This window comes from Bos indicus, chromosome 9, assembly GCF_029378745.1.
Source record: "Bos indicus isolate NIAB-ARS_2022 breed Sahiwal x Tharparkar chromosome 9, NIAB-ARS_B.indTharparkar_mat_pri_1.0, whole genome shotgun sequence".
Lineage (NCBI taxonomy): Eukaryota > Metazoa > Chordata > Mammalia > Artiodactyla > Bovidae > Bos > Bos indicus.
In genome coordinates this window covers 66,276,407-66,300,167 of record NC_091768.1, presented here as the reverse complement: position 1 = coordinate 66,300,167, position 23,761 = coordinate 66,276,407, and the positions used below count along the sequence as shown (strand labels likewise).

At 37.2% G+C, this 23,761-nt stretch overlaps 1 protein-coding gene across 6 annotated transcripts in view; it reads left to right on the top strand.

Moving 5' to 3' along the window:
• The window catches only part of PTPRK (protein tyrosine phosphatase receptor type K), a 612,566-nt gene that overhangs the window by 546,970 nt on the left and 41,835 nt on the right, over window positions 1-23,761 (top strand). For 3 of the 6 annotated variants that reach the window (XM_070795548.1, XM_070795550.1, XM_019967411.2), the window contains exon 14: window positions 19,496-19,634. In XM_070795548.1, the coding sequence (XP_070651649.1) occupies window positions 19,496-19,634 (139 nt within the window). Of the gene's footprint in view, window positions 1-19,495; window positions 19,635-22,689; window positions 22,720-23,761 lie in introns of all 6 variants that reach the window. The other 3 variants (XM_070795547.1, XM_070795549.1, XM_019967412.2) reach the window with 2 other exon arrangements.

Below are 23,761 nucleotides of genomic sequence, written 5' to 3'. Positions count from 1 at the left end.
AGAGCACAGTTGTCCTTTGAAATGTTTGGTTTTCTATATCTCCAAAACATGAAAATGTGTTAGTTTGTGAGGACTGAAAAATAATATGTTTATAAAGTCTAAGGCTTAGCAAAGCCCATGGGAAAGAGTAAGTTCACCTTGAGATTAATGGAAGAAGAGTTGATCAGTGTCGTCCAAGACCAGCAGTTCTGCCAGGGAGTATTGAGGACTGGGAACGTAATGTGGGCTCTGTGATACTGGGGCACATGGCCTCAGAGATCTCTTCGGAATAAATGAATGTTTTTCTTTTTCTCCATAAGCCAGGAGTCCCTGACTGTAGCAGGACTCACTTGGAATGAGGTGCTTAGAAACCAGCTCTAAGGAATTCAAAACAGTAAGTGGAAAAAGTATGTGAGCAGTGGATTCCGTGAGCTTGGAGGTCACTGAAAAAGCAAATATACTAAAGGTCGAAGGAAAATGAGACCACTTGTTTGAGGGCTCTGAGAATTAGAATTTAAGGGAAGAAAAGTAAAGGACCAAAAGTTGGGATGTCGAAAAAGTGAAAAGATAAAACAAACAGACAAAAAACTCTCAGTGGTTTAAAAGTTAGTCACCGTGCAGGACTGGAAAAGGTCAGTTTTCATTCCAATCCCAAAGAAAGGCAATGCCAAAGAATGCTCAAACTACCACACAATTGCACTCATCTCACACACTAGTAAAGTAATGCTCAAAATTCTCCAAGCCAGGCTTCAGCAATATGTGAACCATGAACTTCCCGATGTTCAAGCTCGTTTTAGAAAAGGCAGAGGAATTAGAGATCAAATTGCCAACATCTGCTGGATCATAGAAAAAGCAAGAGAGTTCCAGAAAAACATCTATTTCTGCTTTATTGACTATGCCAAAGCCTTTGTGTGGATCACAATAAACTGTGGAAAATTCTGAAAGAGATGGGAATACCAGACCACCTGACCTGCCTCTTGAGAAATTTGTATGCAGGTCAAGAAGCAACAGTTAGAACTGGACATGGAACAACAGACTGGTCCCAAATAGGAAAAGGAGTTCGTCAAGGCTGTATATTGTCACCCTGTTAATTTAACTTCTATGCAGAGTACATTATGAGAAATGCTGGGCTGGAAGAAGCACAAGCTAGAATCAAGATTGCCGGGAGAAATATCAATAACCTCAGATATGCAGATGACACCACCCTTATGGCAGAAAGTGAAGAGGAACTCAAAAGCCTCTTGATGAAAGTGAAAGTGGAGAGTGAAAAAGTTGGCTTAAAGCTCAACATTCAGAAAACGAAGATCATGGCATCCGGTCCCACCACTTCATGGGAAATAGATGGGGAAACAGTGGAAACAGTGTCAAACTTTATTTTTCTGGGCTCCAAAATAACTGCAGATGGTGACTGCAGCCATGAAATTAAAAGATGCTTACTCCTTGGAAGGAAAGTTATGATCAACCTAGATAGCATATTCAAAAGCAAAGACATTACTTTGCCAACAAAGGTTCGTCTAGTCAAGGCTATGGTTTTTCCAGTGGTCATGTATGGATGTGAGAGTTGGACTATGAAGAAGGCTGAGCACCGAAGAATTGATGCTTTTCAACTGTGGTGTTGGAGAAGACTCTTGAGAGTCCCTTGGACTGCAAGGAGATCCAACCAGTCCATTCTGAAGGAGATCAGCCCTGGGATTTCTTTGGAAGCAATGATGCTAAAGCTGAAACTCCAGTACTTTGGCCACATCATGCGAAGAGTTGACTCATTGGAAAAGACTCTGATGCTGGGAGGGATTGGGGGCAGAAGGAGAAGGGGACGACAGAGGATGAGATGGCTGGATGGCATCACTGACTCGATGGACGTGAGTCTGAGTGAACTCCTGGAGTTGGTGATAGACAGGGAGGCCTAGCGTGCTGCGATTCATGGGGTCACAAAGAGTCAGACACGACTGAGTGACTGATCTGATCTGATCTGAAAGGAGAAAAGGATATTTCTCAGGGTATGGGAAAGCTGAAGGCACCACCAATGGACATTCTTCTGAGAATGAATTTTTACCAAGCACATACCTTTAAAAATAGTGGGCAAAAAGTTAAGTAGGCTATTTGCATTTACACTATAAAACTCTATCTCACAAGCAATGTCCTGTAGATTGTTGGTGGTTAAATCTGTGACACATGTGAGGGATTTGGAGATCAAGCATTTCCTGATTCCCTGCAGTTTTTGAGAGAGGGAGATGCTGATGTATGCCCATAAAGAATAAAGATACACACACCTAGGAAACACACATAGGAAACAAACCTTAATGAGCCTTCTTTAAGGTTATCTCATTTACTCTTTCAGTTCAGTTCAGTTCAGGGCCTCAGTCGTGTCCAACTTTTTACAACCCCATGAATCGCAGCACACCAGGCCTCCCTGTCCATCACCCATTCCCGAAGTTTACTCAAACACATGTCGGTGATGCCATCCAGCCATCTCATCCTCTGTCGTCCCCTTCTCCTCCTGCCCCCAATCCCTCCCAGCATCAGAGTCTTTTCCAATGAGTCAACTCTTCGCATGAGGTGGCCAAAATATTGGAGTTTCAGCTTTAGCATCAGTCCTTCCAAAGAACATCCAGGACTGGTCTCCTTTAGGATGGACTGGTTGGACCTCCTTGCAGTCCAAGAAACTCTCAAGAGTCTTCTCCAACACCACAGTTCAAAAGCATCAATTCTTTGGCGATCAGCTTTCTTCACAGTCCAACTCTCACATCCATACATGACCACATTTACTCTTTAATATGTATGAAAATAGGCTTCCCTTGTAGCCCAGCTGGTAAAGAATCTACCTGCAATGCTGGACACCCTGGTTCAATTCCTGGGTTGGGAAGTTCCCCTAGAGAAGGGATAGGCTGTGCACTCCAGTACTGGGCTTCCCTGGTGGCTCAGATGGTAAAGAATCCGCCTGCAATGCAGGAAACCTGGGTTTGATCCCTAGGTTCGGAAGATGCCCTGGAGGAGGGAATGGCAACCCACTCTAGTATTGTTGCCTGGAGATTCGCCATGGACAGAAGAGCCTAGCAGGCTACAGACCAGGGGGTCGGAAAGAGTTGGATGTGACTAAGCACAGCACAGCACATGTATAAAAATATTATTGCCCTGTTTCATAAAAGAAATTGATATTCACAGAAGATATCTAACCTCTCCAAGTTCATATAATCAGTGAATTTAACCTGTTGTTTAGCTGCTCAGTCGTGTCCAACACTTTGTGACCCCATGGACTGTAGCCCAACAGACATCTCTGTCCATGGGATTTCCCAACCAAGAATACCTGAGTGTGTTGTTATTTCCTTCTACAAATATTAATCTCACTCCTCCTCAAACTCCACCATACTTCCGTTAGGCTGTGACTTACAGTACAGGTAAGAAACAGCCTGTAAGTGTGTAGAAATTCAGAAGCAGGTGAAACTGAAGAACAGAGGAAAGCCTCACTAAAGTGACAGAAGTTTGCTATTGAAAGGGTCCTATTTAAACAAGGGAAGGGCTTTGAGTGTAAAAAAAAAAAAAATTTACTATCTAGAAGTGGACCAAATGTAGTCAATTAAGTATCTTGAGTGTAAGTGTTTGCTAGATATTTTGAGATATTTCATAAAAATTGTGAAATATAGCCAGTGCTTAGGTAATTTTCAATGATCAAGAAACATTTAAAAATGTGACTCCTATCTGTTCACTCACAGCCAAAAGATATTTTAGGATTAAAACCAATCTCAAGTTCTAAAACATTTATTAATAATTTAGACTTTATACTAAATTATCTTGGAATAGCTGGAACTCAAATAAAATCACTTTTTAATCTGGCTCCTCTGTGCAATATTAAGGCAGTCTCTAATTTAGTAAATAAACACCTGAGAAAATTGCACTGCAACCTCTATTAATATGATTTAAAGCATGTTGTGTGTTCTTCTGAGATATGCCAGATTAATGAATTTTCCAAGCCTTGGTGGAAAATGACCTGCTGAAAATGAAAGTGGAATTCATAAGTAAAAGCAGCCGAAAGCAGCTAATCTTAACCCATTTTACAAATAAGGAAAGTGGAAATAGGTTAAAAGTAGGTCATATTTATTTTGGGTTATGTCACATCTTTATAATTTGAGCACTAATAAAGGTTTTGTTTGGTTTCTACTTCTTTCTCTATTATTTTAAAGTATATTACATTCATGTGTGTGTGTGTGTGTGCCCTGTTTGTGTTGTAACTGGCATATTTGGATGACTGGCCCAGATCTGGCATTTTGAGTTCTGTGCCAACAAAAATGTCAAGTGCATTTGCCTTTTAATTAAATGTAATGCCTAGATTTTAATATTCCATTTTTTTCCCCTGAAGAAGAGACTTTCCTGATCTTATAGTTTATAGGAGGAAAAAAAAAAAATCACTGACATTATCATGAAGCGATTTCCCCCAACAACTCCAGATATCCACGTTATCACTTGGTAAACATTTTACATTAAGGTTCAGATTTTAGTTCTCTAGCCTACTTTGCTGTAAACACTGTGTGTGGATACATGATCCGGCATTGTCTGTTTTAATGTATTTTCCTTATTTCTCAGTAATACTTAGCTCACTCTATTTTACTCTTAATAGGGCACTACTGCTTGAATGTCCCACATGTAATAATCAGTATGCAGAAAATGTAGTTCCTTATTTTACACTTGACTTACCACTTCCTGTACTTTTGGTATAAATGTGGTCTTTCTTATTCCCCAGGGCCATAGCATTATATTATTTGCCTTCTTATTTTTTTACTTCCCCAAGTAAGTCATTTTTAATTCACTCTGTTGTTATTCTCTGATCACCTTTATTACTTGAGGTTTAAAGAAAACCCTTTTTTTAAATCAAGTAGACAGCTCTAAAATCTCTGAACCCCATTTGTTACCCAGTTGATAGACAAGGCAGGGCTTCCCTGGTGGTTCAGATGGTAAAGAATCTGCCTGTTATTCAGGAATCTGTTTGAATCATTGGGTCAGGAAGATGCCCTGGAGAAGGAAATGGCAATCTACTCCAGCATTCCTGTTTGGAGAATACCATGAACAGAGGAGCCTGGTGGGCTACAATCTATGGGATCACAGAGTCAGACATGATGGAGTGACTAACACTTTGACTTTCTAGATAAGGCATTTGATGCATTTTGCTACTGATATGATACACTCGTCCTTTTCTCAGTAAAAAGCCACGCTGTCTACCTCTAGGTTGTTCAGAGAAATCTTCCTTCACCTTTGAATCTAAAGAGTCACTGTGGTCTTCTGTCTCACCCCCTATTTCAATTCTCAGTGTAGAACTTCTCACTATCAGATGATGCTTATTTACTTATATCTTACATCTTCACAACATGAATGTAAATTGCATGAGCGCAGAGATATTATCTGTCTTATTCAGTGATGAATGTTTGTGTGTGTGTCCTGTCATGTCTGACTCTGTGACCCCATGGACTATAACCCGACAGGCTTCTGTGTCCATGGGATTTTCCAGGCAAGAATACTGGAGTGGGTTGCCATTTCCTTCTCCAGGGGATCTTCTCGACCCAGGGATCAAACCCATGTCTCCTATGCATCTCCTGCATTGCAGGCAGATTCTTTACTGCTGGGCCACCAAAGAAGCCCGGATGAATCTTAAGAGGCTGGAATTGTTTCAGGAACATGCCAGGAACAACAGTTAATTATTTATTAAAGGAAGGAAACACATTCCTTCTTCATGGATATAAGATTCCATTCATCCATGTATCTCCTCATGACTGCTTTTTCTAGAAAGAATTTTATCTGACTGCCATTTTATTGGTATTTTTATTTCTCCAACTTTACTCCTTTTTTTATGTTTGTGATTAGACTTCTCTTGATTTGATGCTCTTTATTTGAACACATACTAGCTGTGGTTCAAAACTCTAGATTTGTAAAAAGAGTTATTTGAATTTAATTCTGTTTTATAGAGTTATTACACTTACTGAGGCCTTATATACCAAGATTTGTCCTGAGGACTTTATGTATTTTAGCGGATGTATCTTTCCTTCAACCTGGAACCTAGGTACCTATATCATTTCTTTTTTTACTGATAAGAAAACTGAGGAAAGCTGTGGTTAAATCACTTCCTCAAGTTTACCCAGCTAGTGAGCAGCAGAGCTGGGACTGAAACCCAGATCAATATCTTTGTTATAAAAATATGGAGCTGATCCTCTTAAGGGATGCAGAGGCAGTCCATGTCCTGTGTCACCTCATGATTACTGGCAGAAGCTGATGCAGGTTCTCTTTTTTAGGTGAAGGCATGATCAATCTAGGTCTGAAGCATTCTCACAGACTAACCTAAAGCAATTAACTCACAAGCAAAGGTCACCAATCATTCATGAAAGTAATCACTGTGAAGTATAGCAAAAAAAAAAAAAAAAAAAGCAGATCTTAATTCTCAAAGGACTGCAGGGATTGGGTTGTTGGGTACAGAATAGGAAAGAACTAAGAGCTCTGTACAAATTATTTAAAGAAACAAAAAATGCAAACCACAAAGATTAGCAAGATGCTATCAAGAGTAACTAAACAAAGAACCATTTGCAAAAAGATCAAATGGAATGTTTCCACAGTTTTGAAATTTAAAAATAACTCCTTGGATGGATTACTTTGACAGCAGCATTGACAGAAGTGAGGGGATCATTTATCAGCCAAACTTTAACCTGAAGAAGTTATCCATAGCAAAATATAAAGACCAGCCAAGATACTTCAGAAGGAGAGGACTACACATGGAAACATGCCCATGATATATCATAACATATTATAGAGCTATACTAACCTAAAACAATGTTATATCAGCACACAGTATTTCCTTTTGGGAAATAATGGAAAATCTGTAAACTGAATTCCTGCATTTACGTAATTTAGATGTAAGACATAAGTGGTTTTGTAGATCATTGGATCAATTGAAAAGTTGTCCACAGAAACTGGATGTTTATTTAAGGTGGAGGGGACTGAAATACCTTCCTACTGTATATTATACTCAGGAAGCAATTCCATATAGATCCAGGGTTAAATATTAAGTGCACAGTTTTAAAACTTTTAGAGAAAAAAAGAAGACATTGTTTTTATTAATTCAAATAAGTGATTAGTATATTTGACTTCATTAAAATTAAGAACTGCTGTATCAAGATATTCTATATATAAAGTAAAAGAAACATCACCCAATGGAAGGTATTTGCAGCACATATAACTAGCAAAGAATTAGTGTACACACATAAAATATTACTGTAAATCAATAAGAAAAAGATGAAAACCAAATGGAAAAAATAAATGGGTCAAAGTTATACACCAAGCATTTCAGAAAAGTAATAGGTATAAATACTTCAAATAAGTATCTCAAAGATGATTTTAGTAATCAAAGGCATAATAGATATCATTTTCTAGCCCTAAATTGGCAAAAATTACAAAATTCTGATAATGCAAAATATTAAGGTGTAATTTAAACAGGGATACACTGCTGCTGCTGCTGCTAAGTCACATCAGTCGTGTCTGACTCTGTGTGACCCCACAGACAGCAGCCCACCAGGCTCCTCTGTCCCTGGGATTCTTCAGGCAAGAATACTGGAGTGGGTTGCCATTTCCTTCTCCAATACGTGCATGCTAAGTCGCTGCTGTGAGTATGTTAAATTGGTAACAATTTGGCATTATCTTATAAAGTTGAATATTTGCAATCATGTAATAGTTACAGTCAAAATCTGCTGGATGCATTCTATGGGGCCACAGTTTGCCAACCCCTGGAATAAGATCAAGGAGTATTTTGGGTATTTGAGGAATGGCTGAAGCTTTTAATTGATTCTGGTTTAAGATACCCTAAAGTGATTGTCAGCAGATGAGATCAAAAAGGTTGATTAGAGCTTCATTTTGAAAGGCCTTATATGTCATGCCAAGAACTTCTGCCATTCCTCTTGAGTAGAAAGCAGTTAAAGGACTCATTTAATCACCTTTGCATTTTCAAAAACTCATTTTGGTGGCAATGTAGAGGATAAATCTGAAGAGGCCTACATGGGAAGCAGAAAGGCTTAGTGAAAAAGCAAGATGACTGAGTCTTGATCTGAGTTAGTGAGAAGATGCAATCAAGAATTAATGACAGATTTCAGAGGTAACATAGCAGACAGACTCAATTGTGTTTAAGAAGAGAACACCTAAATCTGTATTTTACCCAATTGATTAAATTGAAATGGGAAGCTTAATGAAAAATCCATAGGTAAAATTAAATTTGCCCTTCATTGAATACTATGAAGTGAAAAATCATATTTTATGTAGTTTTTGACCCTTAAGTACTTTTCTGAAATGTATTACTTATTTCTTTTGCTTTTACAAAAAGTATTTCTATTATTTCTTCAGGATTTTATGTAACATTTTGAACTATGGGTTTAAAAACAAATTTAGAGAGTCTAAGACTTCAAAAAGATGCCTTAAGCAGTGTGAAATTAATTTAAAATATTTGTAATATTAATCTATACTTCTATATCATAGTTGTTTAAAGCCTCCATAGACTTCTTCACTGTTATTTTCCACATTAGAAATTTTGAGATAATGTCCATATCTTTATTAAGCAAAAACAAAACTATATTCTTGTTTTCATTTTTTAAAAAAGGTGTGACACATAGCCATGTTCACTTTTCACCAATATAAAACTCTGATAGACCCTGTTTTTTAATCAATAATCTAAGACTAGACAAGTTTCATAAAATCATATGACATGATGAAGCAAGTGACTTCAAAGGATCACTGAGTTAAATAATGCATGATTCAAGATGCCCTTAAGGCTTAGCCGTCCACTGTGGCGGACTATTTAATTAATAACATGTACTTTACAAAACTCATCATTATATATTTATACAATAGACTGCTAAGATTTTTTTAAAACTGTTTTTCAGTAATATCAGTTCCCCTATTCATAACTTTTAATTTTTTATATGATAGACCCAAAGGGCTAATATCTAGGCTGTCTCCATCCAAAGCAGCAGAATGTATTAATACTTCTACTTTCCACTACACATGCTTCAGTTTATAAAAAAAAACTTTCCCCATCATTACGATTTGTGTGTGTGTATGCTCAGTCACATCCAACTCTGCGACACCATGGACTGTAGACCACCAGGCTTCTCTGGCCATGGAATTTTCCAAGCAAGAATAATGGAGTGGGTTGCCATTTCCTACTTCAGGAGATCTTCCTAACCCGGGGATCAAACCTGCATCTCTTGTGTCTTCTGTACTGGCAAGTGAATTCCTTACCGGTAGCGCACCTGGGAAGCCACGTTATGTCAATTACTATCCCTAAAAACCATATAAGAAGTTCATCTTATGCCAATACTCAAAAACCAGCCCCCCCCCCCCAAAAAAAAACAACAGCATATATGCCTGGTCATATATATCCTTGTGTTTTTTTAAGCCAACTGATTTTCTTTGTATCATTATAATCAACCGTAGGCAAGTTTAGTTTTATCCTTTTATTTATTCAACCAATATTTTGTACTATTACACCCTTCCAGGTCCTATTAGAAATATGGTGGTAAGCAAAATAATACATGGTCCCTGCTTTCATGGACTTAGCCACAATGGGAAGCCTTGGAGAGTTCTAGTTGACATGATCTAGTGACATGATACAGTTGAAGTCTTAGAAAGACTTTGTGCTGCAATGTGGGTTTTGATGTGGATTAGGCAGAGAATGCAGTCAGGGAGCAGAGAAGGCAATGGCACCCCACTCCATTACTCTTACCTGGAAAATCCCATGGATGGAGGAGCCTAGTAGGCTGCAGTCCATGGGGTTGCAAAGAGTCAGACACAACTGAGCGACTTCACTTTCACTTTTCACTTTCATGAAAGAAAGGAAGAAGGAAATGGAGAAGGAAATGGCAACCCACTCCAGTGTTCTTGCCTGGAGAATCCCAGGGACGGGGGAGCCTGGTGGGCTGCCGTCTATGGGGTCGCACAAAGTCGGACATGACTGAAATGACTTAGCAGCAGCGGCAGCAGCAGTCAGGGAGATAAAACATGTGGCTTCTGTGTAATCGGGGTAAAGGGTGATGTTGACCAGAGTTAAGTAGTAGTCAGACATGACTGAAGTGACTTAGCAGCAGCAGCAGCAGTAGCAGTGGAGATAGAAAAACTAGAGACAGGGGATACTTTTTTTTTTTTTTAATTGGAGGCTAATTACAATATTGTGGCGGTTTTTGCCATACATTGACATGAATCAGCTATGGGTGTACACGCGTCCCCCATCCTGAACCCCCTTCCCACCTCCCACCCCATCCCATCCCTCAGGATCATCCCAGTGCACAGGCCCTGAGCGCCCGAGACAGAAGATACTTAAGTAGTAGTACTCTGCAGTTAATTGTATGAGGGGAAAAATGTCAAGTGATCACGCATGCCAGTTTGCCCAGGACAATTCTAGTTTTTGCCTTTTGTTCTGTCATAATTATTGAGTATCCCCCTTCACTTTCAAACGCATTCCAATTGAATGATAAATTAGATGTTAATCCTAGATATAAGGAGAGAGAGGAACATTCAAAAATGATGCTCAGCTTTCTGTTTGAATGCTGTATAGAAAGTTGTGTCTTCTGAAAGTGTAGATACACTAGGGAGGAACTGATATAAGGGTAAGATTATGAGTTCAGATTTGGATATGGTGTGTTGAAAGTGACTTTCCTACATTGAATGCAGACATATAAAAGAATCCAATGACTACATGGGTCAGGAACTCAGATTGGTGTCCTTGGTTAGAGATATGTGAATGTGGTATATATCTCTTTCTCAAAATATCTTATGGCATATACCCTTCTTCTTGCAATGACGTGAGGTGATAAGATGCCTGCTTGATAAGGTGAGGCAAGATAAATGACATAAACATTGTGTCTTAGCATTAGGCTACTGTTGACCTTCTAGTGATGTGTCAGAAGGAGGATCATCTGCTTAGGATGATCCTGAGTCATGCAGCCATGATGAGGCTGATGGTTGGATGTCAGGAGCTGATGATGTGATGGTTAGGGTTTCTGAGTGGGATGGATTGGGAAGGTGCAAAATTTCATCATGCTACTCAGTGTGCAAGTTAAAACTTATCAATCATTTATTTCTGGAATTTTCCGTTTAATATTTTTGGATGACAGTGTGCTACAGGTAACTGAAACAGTAGAAAATGAAACTGAATTGGAAGGAGGGGGCTACTGTATATTGATCTGAGAGTGATCAGCATGGATAGCAACTGAAGTGATAGAAGCAGATGAAATCACCAAGCCAAAAGTATGGAAACCTGTGTCAGAAGGTTCAGGTCATCACTGAGGAACTCAAAGCAGCATCTATGTTCTAAAGGAAATGAGGGAGGGACTCACAATGGAGATTTGGAAAGAAAAAGCCTGCGTCATAGGAAAATTGGGAGATGATCAAATAATGGAAGCCCCAGGAAGGAATGTTTCAGGAAAATAGAGTAGACAGCAGTGTCAGATGCTATCAAGAGGTTGCGTGAAATAAGTATACATTGAACTCAGTAACTAGTCTGTCATTAGAGACGTTGGTGATGGTGGATTGGTGCCATTGGGGGACATCAGCCTGGTTATAAGTAATAAGTAATAACTGGGAAGTTAAGTATGAACAATTTTCCAGAATTATAACTGAAGAGGAGAGAAAGCATTATTGAAATACCTGGAGGATTTGCAGTATGATGGTGTCTCTAAAGACACTATGAGATCACCTAATATATTGTACTTAGAGGCTTCTATCTTTAATATCCATCATGAAAATGGATTGTACTTGTATGATTGCCGCTATTGTGTAATTTTCTTAATTAAATTTATGTATTTTTTAGGTATTTGTATGTTTTTTACCTAAGTAAAGTTACTTCAACTATTTTTGCCCCCAAAAAATGCATCTCATAAATTTGTTCCATAAACATAAAATACTGCCTTAGTTATTTTCCTGCTGTCCAGAGAATGATGTTGCTCTTGGCTTCAGAACACTGGGGACTCTTGGAATATCCTTTGGCAGATAAGAAAGGTGAAGATTTATGGCAAAGGAAAGCGTTTCTGAAAAAGGTGCTCCACATTGCCTTTGTGTATGTGCAGAAATTATAAACGGGGCTCAGGGGTGCAGTCACTGTAATAGCTTTTTGCTCTCTTTGAAGAAAATAGAAAATGCTCACTTAGGGGCTACTGCTTGTGTTTCCATTAATGAATCTTCTAAGCTTGAATGATTTTAAATAGAATATTTATGTTCCTTGGTTTAGTAGGGCAAAAACTTGGAGAAATGCATGGGATTAAGTATCTAATGTAATAAATTTATGCAGACATTTCATAAAAAATGCTGTTGGTAATAATAAGTCATAACTAAAGACTTTGAGGACGATTCACAATCAGTGGAAAATAACCACCAAATCGTATCTTCCTGAAGAATTTGATTACCTTCTCCACTCAAGATTTAAACTGATTTGAAGCATTGAAACAGTGGCTGACTTTATTTTTGGGGGCTCCAAAATCACTGCAGATAGTGATTGCAGCCATGAAATTAAAAGACGCTTACTCCTTGGAAGGAAAGTTATGACCAACCTAGATAGCATATTCAAAAGCAGAGACATTACTTTGCCAACAAAGGTCCATCTAGTCAAGGCTATGGTTTTTCCAGTGGTCATGTATGGATGTGAGAGTTGGACTGTGAAGAAAGCTGAGCACTGAAGAATTGGTGCTTTTGAAGTGTGGTGTTGGAGAAGACTCTTGAGAGTCCCTTGGGCTGCAAGGAGATCCAACCAGTCCATCCTAAAGGAGATCAGTCCTGGGTGTTCACTGGAAGGACTGATGCTGAAGATGAAACGCCAATACTTTGGCCACCTCATGCGAAGAGTTGACTCATTGGAAAAGACCCTGATGCTAGGAAGGATTGGGGGCAGGAGGAGAAGGGGACGACAGAGGATAAGATGGCTGGATGGCATCACCGACTCGATGGACATGAGTCTGGGTGAACTCTGGGAGTTGGTGATGGACAGGGAGGCCTGGCGTGCTGCAATTCATGGGGTTGCAGAGTCGGATATGACTGATCGACTGAACTGAACTGAAGCATTGACAAACAACTCTTTTGCACAAGACTTGTAATCATGACAAACAAGCTGTCTTACCCAACTCAGATGAAGAAGCTTTGTTTTGGGGGGTTTTTTTTTGTTTTTTTCTTAGCTACTTGGTTAATATTAATTGAAGTCCAGTGTTTTATAAGGACATATATTCTATGACTTTAAAGTAGTAACACTGTTTTACATAATAAATTATAAATGTTTCACTACTTTGCACCCTGAATACACCTGCAGGGTTTCAGTATCTTTGGTCAGAAGTTTACTTTTAGATTTGACTATTATTTCTGGAAATATGTTTAGATTAACTCATGAGAAAATCAGTGTTATTAAATGAAACTTCTAAAACTTTTCAGTCTTCTGTATTTGAAATTATTTAGCCATCACCTGCATGTCACTTTTGTTATATAATTACTAATCGCAGTTAGTATTAAGGCTGGCTGTTCATACTGTGTATATGGTGAGAGATGTCTACCTTTGGATGATCCTAGTAGTTCTGAAGATTCTTATGAAATATAACATGTGCTACTTAAAGCATAATATCCTTGTAAGTTTATCTCATAATAGCATTTGTTTAATTGAATTAAAATGCTATATTAAAAATAGATTTACCTCATTAAACAAGAAATAATCTTCCAAAGCATTGCAAAAAGATTAATTCTGGGAGTTACGGCAGAAAATCACAAAGGAATTATGCATACCCTCTGAAAGGCATGTGTCGGAGAAGGCAATGGCACCCCACTCCAGTACTGTTGCCTGTAAAATCCCATGGATGGAGGAGCCTGGTAGGCTGCAGTCCCTGGGGTCGCTAAGAGTCGGACACGACTGAGTGACTTCACTTTCACTTCTCACTTTCATGCATTGGAGAAGGAAATGGCAACCCACTCCAGTGTTCTTGCCTGGAGAATCCCAGGGATGGGGGAGCCTGGTGGGCTACTGTCTATGGGGTCACACACAGTCGGACACGACTGAAGTGACTTAGCAGCAGCAGCTGAAAGGCATGTATAACATAGAACCTTATTAGAGAAAGCTTTAAATCGTGAATCATGATGATTTGTTGCATGCCCTAAAGTTTATTCTAGAGATTTCTACATCAAACATTCTGTCTCCCTATCTCAAGCAGTAACTGTGTCAAGCCAATCCAATTTGACAAACAATTTATTGCAAACAATAAATATATTCCTTTTAGTTTTATATCCAACTTTGAAATATACTCCCCCTGCTTTTATTGAATATCTATGTATATGTAGATAAATATGTAAATATAGTTACATAAACATGCACAGTGACATACGTGTGCATTCCTGATGTGGCTGTTGGGAAAGAAGAGATCTCCAATATATTTAATGCATGTTTTGATGAATTGATGAACCTTAACATGTAGTTTGAAATGTGGTAAGAAATTCAGTCTGAGTCAGACTTGCCTGTGGATCTCCAGGAGGTGAGGGTCGACAGTTTGGCCTCAAGCCAAACAACAGGGAGGAACACAGCCCCAACCATCAACAGAAAATTAGATTAAAGATTAACTGAGCATGGCCCCACACATCAGAACAAGACCCAGTTTCCCATACAGTCAGTTTCCCATCAGGAATCTTCCATAAGCCTCTTATCCTTATCCATCAAAGGACAGACAGAATGAAAACCACAGTCAGAGAACACTAACCAAACTGATCACATGGACCACAGCCTTGTCTCACTCAATGAAACTATGAGCCATGCAATATAGGGCCAACTAAGACTGATGGGTCATGGTGGAGAGTTCTGACAAAACGTGGTCCACTGGAGAAGGGAATGGCAAACCACTTCAGTATTCTTGCCTTGAGAACCCCATGAACAGTATGAAAAGGCAAAAAGATAGGACACTGAAAGATGAACTCCCCAGATCAGTAGGTCCCCATTATGCTACTGGAGAAGAGTGGAGAAATAACTCTAGAAAGAATGAAGAGACAGAAACAAAGCAAAAACAATGCCCAGTTGTGGATATGACTGGTGATGGAAGGAAAGTCTGATGCTATAAAGAACAGTATTGCATAGGAACCTGAAATGTTAGGTCCATGAATCAAGGCAAATTGGAAGTGGTCAAACAGGAGATGGCAAGAGTGAACATTGACATTTTAGGAATCAGTGAACTAAAATGGACTGGAATGGGTGAATTTATTCAGATGACCATTATATCTACTACTGAGGGCGAGAATCCCTTAGAAGAAATGGAGTAGCCCTCATAGTCAACAAAAGAGTCTGAAATGCAGTACTTGGGTGCAATCTCAAAAATGACAGAATGATCTCTGTTCATTTCCAAGGCAAACCATTCAATATCACAGTAATCCAAGTATATGCCCCAACCGCTAATGTTGAAGAAGCTGAAGTTGAACGATTCTGTGATAACCTACAAGACCTTGTAAAATTAACACCAAAAAGGATGTCCTTTTCATCATAGGGGACTGGAATGCAAAGGTAGGAAGTCAAGAGATACCTGGAGTAACAGGCAAGTTTGGCCTTGGAGTACAAAATGAAGCAAAGGCTAACAGAGTTTTGCCAAGAGAACACACTGGTCATAGCAAACACCCTCTTCCAACAACACAAGAGATGATTTTACACATGGACATCACCAAATGGCCAATACTGAAATCAGATTGATTATATTCTTTGCAGCTGAAGATGGAGAAGCTCTATAGAGTCAGCAAAAAACAAGACCTGGAGCTGACTGTGGCTCAGATCCTGAATTCCTTATTGCAAAATTCAGAGTTAAACTGAAGTAGGGAAAATCACTAGACCATTCAGGTATGACCTAAATCAAATCCCTAAACGATTATACAGTGGAAGTGACAGATAGATTCAAGGGATTAAATCTGATAGACAGAGTGCCTGAAGAACTATGGACAGAGGTTTGTGACATTGTACAGGAAACAGTGATCAAGACCATCCCCAAGAAAAAAAAATGCAGAAAGGCAAAATGGTTGTCTGAGAAGACCTTACAAATAGCTGAGAAACGAAGAGAAGTGAAAGGCAAAGGAGAAAAGGAAAGATATACCCATTTGAATGCAGAGTTACAAAGAATAGCAAGGGAGATAAGAAAGCCTTCCTCAGTGATCAATACAAAGAAGTAGAGGAAAACAGTAGAATGGGAAAGACTAGAGATCCTTCAAGAAAATTAGAGATACCAAGGAAATATTTCATGCAAAGATGAGCACAATAAGACAGAAATGGTATGGACCTAACAGAAGCAGAAGATATTAAGAAAAGGTGGCAAGAAAACACAGAAGAACTGTACAAAAAAGATCTTCACAACCCAGATAATCACGATGGTGTGATCACTCACCTAGAGCTGGACATCCTGGAATGCGAAGTCAAGTGCCCTTAGGAAGCATCACTACAAACAAAGCTAGAGGAGGTGATAGAATTCCAGTTGAGCTATTTCAAATCCTAAAAGATGATGCTGTGAAAGTGTTGCACTTTGCACATATGCCAGCACATTTGGAAAACTCAGGAGTGACCACAGGACTAGAAAAGGTCAGTTTTCATTCCAATCCCAAAGAAAGACAATGCCAAATAGTGTTCAAACTACTGCACAATTGCACTCATCGCACACGCTAGTAAAGTAATGCTTCAAATTCTCCAAGCCAGACTTAAGCAATATGTGAACCATGAACTTCCAGATGTTCAAGCTGTTTTTAGAAAAGGCAGGGGAACCAGACATCAAATTACCAACATTCGTTGGATCATAGAAAAAGCAAGAGTTGCAGAAAAACATCTACTTTTGCTTTGTTGACTACACAAAGGCCTTTGACTGTGTGGATCACAACAAACTGTGGAAAATTCTTCAAGAGATGGGAATACCAGACCACCTTACCTGCCTCCTGAGAAATATGTATGCAGGTCAAGAAGCAACAATTAGAACCAGACATGGAACAAAGGACTGACTCCAAATTGGGAAAGGAGTACATCAAAGCTGTATATTGTTACCTTGGTTATTTATCTTATATGCAGAGTATATCATACGAAGTGCCAGGTTTGATGAAGCACAAGCTGGAATCCAGAATGCCAGGAGAAATATCAATAACCTCAGATATGCAAATGACACCACCCTTAGGACAGAAAGCAAAAAGGAACTGAAGAGCCTCTTGATGAAAGTGGAAGAGGAGAGTGAAAAAGCAGGCTTAAAACTCAACATTCAAAAAACTAAGATCATGGCATCCATTCCCATCACTTCATAGCTAATAGGTGGGAAAACAATGGAAACAGTGACAGACTTTATTTTCTTAGGCTCCAAAATCACTGCAGATGGTGACTGCAGCCATGAAATTAAAAGATGTTTGCTCCTTGGAGAAAAAAAAAGCTATGGCCAATCTAGATAGCATATTTAAAAGCAGAGACATTACTTTGCCGACAAAAGTCCACTAGTCAAAGCTATGGTTTTTCTAACAGTCATGTACGGATGTGAGAGTTGGACTATAAAGAAAGCTGAGCACCGAAGAATTGATGCTTTTAAACTGTGGTATTGCAGAAGACTCTTTAGAGTCCCTTGGACTGCATGGAGATCAAACCAGTCAATCCTGGAAGGAAATCAGTCCTGAATATTCATTGGAAAGACTGATGCTGAAACTGAAACTGCATACTTTGGCCACCTAATGCAAAGTATTGACTCACTGGAAAAGCCCCTGATACTGTGAAAGATTGAAGGCAGGAGAAGGGGATGACAGAGGATGAGATGGTTGGATGGCATCACTGAATTAATGGGCATGAGTTTGAGCAAGCTGTGGGAGTTGATGATGGACAGGGAAGCGTGGCGTGCTGCAGTCCGAGGGGGTCTCAGAGTCAGAAGCGACTGAGCGAATGAACTGAACTGAACTTCTAGTTGAGATTGGAAATTCCCTGAAGGCTGGATACATGGCAAGTGTCGTCAGAAAGGATAACTCCCTTGCTTAATGAAGAAGCAACTGAAGGCTTGCTTTTCTTTCTTGAGAATTATAATTATCAGATACTGGTCCATGGGGAATTTTATCCTATCCAATCGAAATAATATGTTAAGATGGTTATAGTGAATTACTTTGGAGAGTTAACTGTGTTATCTGTAACACTTTTCTTCAAACTATGTTTCCTACTGATTTACCTTTAAATTGCCATTTTATGAAATGATGCTGATACTGGATTTATTTGTTCTTTTTCATTTACTCCTTGGATAAATTAAAAGTTAACCTGTGTCAGTCCCCTTTGGGAGGAGACTGTGTCTAGTTGAAACACTGGAGCAGATATTTAAATGTGTGGGTTTGTAGAGAAAGAAGAGGTTGGAAGTAGAAGCCAAGAGAGAAAAGCTAAAGAAGAAAGGATTGAATATAGAAAAATGGATACTTGTTAAAACGGAATTTAATTATCCACTAGAAAGGTCTGAGATCAGATATAGGGATCCCCTTGTTTGTTCATTCAGCCATCATCTCTTGACACTGCTTTAAGGCAGTTTCCTAAATGTGCGTAATTCTAAGAATCACCTGTTCTCTTGTCACATCGATTCTTAGCAAGAAGGGGCCATGGACCTGGAAACATTGAGAAATGCTGCTTTAGAAGATGTGTTAGATTTTGTCTCTGTTCTTGAGGAATTTACAATTTATTCCGTATCTCTAAGCCTCAGGTTTTTTTTTTTTTAATCTGTAAAATGTAGATAATAACGTTTTCCTTGCCAGTTTTCAAGGCAAATAAAAGAAAAATGTCTTCGGAGGTCTACTGGAGCTTGTAGATTGTTTAAGATTTGTAATATTAATTGTTTTTGTATGTGAGAAACGGTGGTTGCTTTGAGAAAGAAAGAAAGTGAGGAGATACAAAGAATTAAAAAAAAACTTTAATCTTCTCAATGTTCTGTTTTTCAAGTTTATATTCTGGATTTTATTTGTTAAGAGGATGTGAAATATTCCTTGACAAATTTGTTTTCCATTGGTTATTCTTGTCTTCCTCCAAACCAGCAATTTATTTCAAATCTTTTAAATCATATCATAAACTCACACCTCCAGCACTTACACTGTAATCCCTTGTGTCCCAGATAAATGCCATTGGCACTACCTTAATGGGTCATGCATGGCACCTTGCAGCTGAGCAGAGAAGGACTTGTTGAATGAAGTGGTAAAAGAATGAATCTCTAAATCCAACCGCATCTCTTTCCAGTATACTCATGGCTAAAAATCCTGTGTCCTTACTTTTAAGGACACTTGAAGAAAAATAGTTCATCATTCCTTTTATTTTTTTTATGTTAGCAACATCCCTTTTCAAAAAACACTTCCCTTAACCTTAAATCGCTCATGTTGGAGTTTAGCATGCTACCATATTTATATTTTCAAGTTACTTTTATTCAAATAAAATAAATTGGCTTTCTGTAGTAATCTTTAGCTGGGAATAATTTTCCTTTCTGTGATAATTAGCTGCTTTCAGTAATTTATTTTTTGATTCATTTAGCAGCAGCAACAGAAGAACCAGAAGTGATTCCAGACCCAGCCAAGCAGACTGACAGAGTAGTGAAAATCGCAGGAATTAGTGCTGGGATTTTGGTGTTCATCCTCCTGCTCCTAGTAGTCATATTAATTGTAAAAAAGAGGTAAGACCTGATTTTGTTCTGTCCCACTCATTCACTGTTTATGTCATGGTTACTAGTTTTCAGACACTTCTTTGTTTCCCTGAGCTCTTTTTAAATGAGAATAAACAACAGAATTGAATTTTAGCAATATTGCCAGCATCTAAGTATATTTCTCCTATTTGGAAAATAATTTCTAATTGGTTATTTGCAGTTTAATTTTGGATATAAAATTTGCTTTTGTCAATTTAACCTTGAAATCAATGTATGAATTAAATTCCGCAAATGCTTGAGATATTAATGTATCTTATATTTTGAAGTTTTTTTTATTACACATGGCAAAATAAGAGTTTCTTATGATATTTGGTCTATGAATTATTTTGCACTTTTACTGTTTTTCTAAATGTTGACTACAAATAAGATATGAGAAATATGAACATTATTTTATGAAGTTGTATATTAATATTCACTGACTAAATACTTTAGCACTTTAATATGAAGAACCAAATTTTTAAATTGAGCATTAGTGTGTTATACTATATCAACGAATATCGCCATCTTCTGGAATTATATGAAGATATTAAGACCTACAGGAATTTAAATTGAATTATATTTGGTACATTAAGGTATACATCTACCAGAAAGCATTTCAAAGAATACAGTTTTTATCATTTGAACTTTTTCTTATTCTATAAAATATCATTATCTGTAAGGCATTGCTTTAGAAATTAATGGAGCTCTCCAATCCTTCCAATCATATGTTTTAAACAATATTACAATCTGGAAGGATTACTAAAAAACCTTTGCTAAGTATAGTTCTAAAATATTGGTGTATAGATGTATTTCTCATTCATTAATTATATTGAATATAATAAAAGATGTTGCTTACTTTATACTAAATCATATAATATACTATTTTGATTGTTATTTTGTACTCAAAATAAATCATGAATAATATAGATGACTCATACTACATGTTTAATGATTCCATAAGAGTTTATTTTAATGTATTGCCTCTTTACAATTACCCCCTGGAGATATATATGTTGGAGAAGACACATCTGCATTAGAAACATTAGGTATGCATTATAGTGTTTTGTGTTAAATTAGCTACATACGTGCTTTCCCCAATAGTGCTTTCTCTTTTTGCTGTTGTCTACCTCTGTGGTTGGAAATTATATCATATTTGAGACAGGAAGGTTTAAACATTTTACTAATAAATTTGCCAATCAAGATCAATAAAATCATTGAATACAACTTTCAGATCTTATGTTTCTACTTAGTTTAAATTTATATTTGGAGAGTTAAACTAAACTCTCTATATTTAGAGAGTTAACTTTGCTTTAGAGTTAAAAGTATTTCAGCTACTTCAGGCTGGATATGAAAACATGAAAATGGCCTCTGGTTTTGTCTTAGTTAAAATTGGGTTAATACTGGTTTTATGGGTTAATTATTTGAAAACACTTATTTGTTGTGGTAGCCTTTCTAATCTGTGGCTGTTTGTTTCAAAAATAACCAAAAACGAAACATAAATTTTCTAAAGTACATCAAAACAATCTCCAAGCATGATTTTTTGGTGTGGTTAAAATGTTCTGACAACTCTCTAAAACTGCCTAACGCATCAAATTCTTTTCCTGGTTCATATTTTAAATGGTTGGATAAATGAGCCTCTCTATTAAAATGTTTAATGTTTGAGTTTTCATAATTATGCTTTAATTGATTGTCTCCTACTAGGAAGTATGCTAGGGTTTTTGTTTTTTTATTTTCTCTTCCTCATCACTACCTCTAGGACTAGAGAAGTTGCAATTTTATAGGTAGATAAAGTTACATGCTTAGGTATATTATCTTCTGTATAATATAACCAAGAATCCCTTACGTATCTAAGAAACCTCATAATAACTTTTAGTTATATGTAGTATATCACACATATACTGTGTATGATTTAATCATAAATATGTTTGTTATACATACACAAAAGTATAGGTATTATAACAATGTTAGATAGCATCAAAGTTAACAATTTTAGTATATCATGTAGTCTCCCTATATGATATGCTAATATACAAATTTATAATAAAAATAATGGAAAAGTAAATCATTTTAGCCTTGCATTATCTTTACTTTTATGGGAAATTGTTAATTTTAAGAGACTTTATCTCTTACTAGGAGTAATATATGTAGGTATATTTCTCACGTTGAAAAAAATTTCTGTGTATTTTTGGTTGTTATATAAAGAAATGGTTTGGAATTTAGTAAAATTCTGCAGTGAAGGGTCTATATAAAGTAAGTTTTTAGGCTAAGAAAAGGGATATTGCATCTTTCAAAACGCAAAGTCATTTTAATTTAATCACTGTTGAATTATTTCCAAATGTATGCCATTTTTTCATTGGTTATGTATTATTTTAAATTTGCAGCATGAATACATTAATAATTCCAAACATAAATTTGAAATTATGTTTCAGTACAGTAAATGTATATGATATCATGGTCACATACATCTGCTGTAGAAATGCCTTTGTGCATATATAGTATATGGTGCATATGTATATTCACATAATATATGTATGTACCTGTGTATTAATAAGATATAATGACTTATTTATAGAAATTAATGTGTCATTCTGCATATATTCTATATTAACCTAATAGATCTTTATGTTTTGTATTTAAAGAAAAATAGTCAATTTAGTGTAGAAGTTCTATACACAGCTATTCCATCTGTCATGACATTTAGATGGTAATGGATGATATTATGCTTAACTGCATGTTAAAAATACACAATCCATTTAATTTTTCAATTTTTTTGGCTATAGAAAAGTCAGCATGTTATTTTTTCCAAATTATGTATTTTAAATTTTATTTTCTATTGCGTATCTGTCTGTTTAATTGCATGGCGAAAGATATCTAACCAATGCATGAGCAAATTGAAATCCAAACAACAACAACAAAAAAACATGAATTTTATTTTATTTTATTTTACTTTTTAACGCACATTTTTCTGCTTTATTGAATGTGACAGAGTCACGCTTTTCATTCACCATTGCTTCTCTTTTTCCACTGTCTGTGATTTGCTTGCCAGGAGGAGCTACTATTCTTACTCCTACTACCTGTAAGTAGAAAATGGGTGATATACGACTTTACATGTGTTAAAGATGCAGTATCCCTTTTCAAAAAAAAACAACAAACCAAAAACAGAATGTTTGCAATTTTGATGACTGCAAAAAAAGTATTTTTCTGGACTCTAAAGCTATAAAGTTTACTTATTAACCTATTTTATTAATAGGTTATTTTTAAAAAGGGATATTGTATTTCTGTATGTTCAGCTACTTTTAATTTTTATTTACGATTTTCCATAAGTAGTCATAGTCTATAGCCCAAAGCATCATTTACATACTTAAGTCAAACCTGTACATTATCAATATGATATCTCACTCATCCGGTAGAGATAGTGGTTGCAATTCACTAATACCTATTTTTACATGTGTGTGCTTTAGTTGCTCAGTCGTGTCCGACTCTTTGCAATCCCATGGACTGTAGTCCGCCAGGCTCATCTGTCCATAGGGATTCTCCAGGCAAGAATACTGGAGTGGGTTGCCTTGCCCTCTTCCAGGGGATCTTCCCAACCCAGGGCTCAAACCCAAGTCTCCCCCATTGCAGGCGGATTCTTTACCGTCCGAGCCACACTGTTATATCTGAAAAAAATGACCCAACTGATGTATTCATAGAAGAACATTCAAAATGCCTTCACAGAATGCAAATCAGGTCAGGTCTGACTGTGATAACTTCTCTCCACATTTCCAGGAATCCGGGATGGGTTGTGACTTCAGAACACCTTTGGTTTAGCTATGTAGGCAATCAGTATGCTCTGGTGAAAACGAATGGATAAAAATTATAATGTGGCAGTGATAAATAAAAAAATCTTTTTAGAGAAGAAATTTCGAGTTTATTTATTATGACTTAAATAGGACAATGATTTTGTAAAACCAAGATGAAAAAAGAAAGGCTGTCAACCTAAACAAAACATAATAGGTGTTACATATCCTTTTTTGTGCTCCAAAGTTTTAGCTCTTCCTATGCTTAAGTATGAAATGCTACTCTAGATGAGGAAGGAGAGTGTTGTCCAGTCTGTTTCAATAATCATTCTCAGCTTA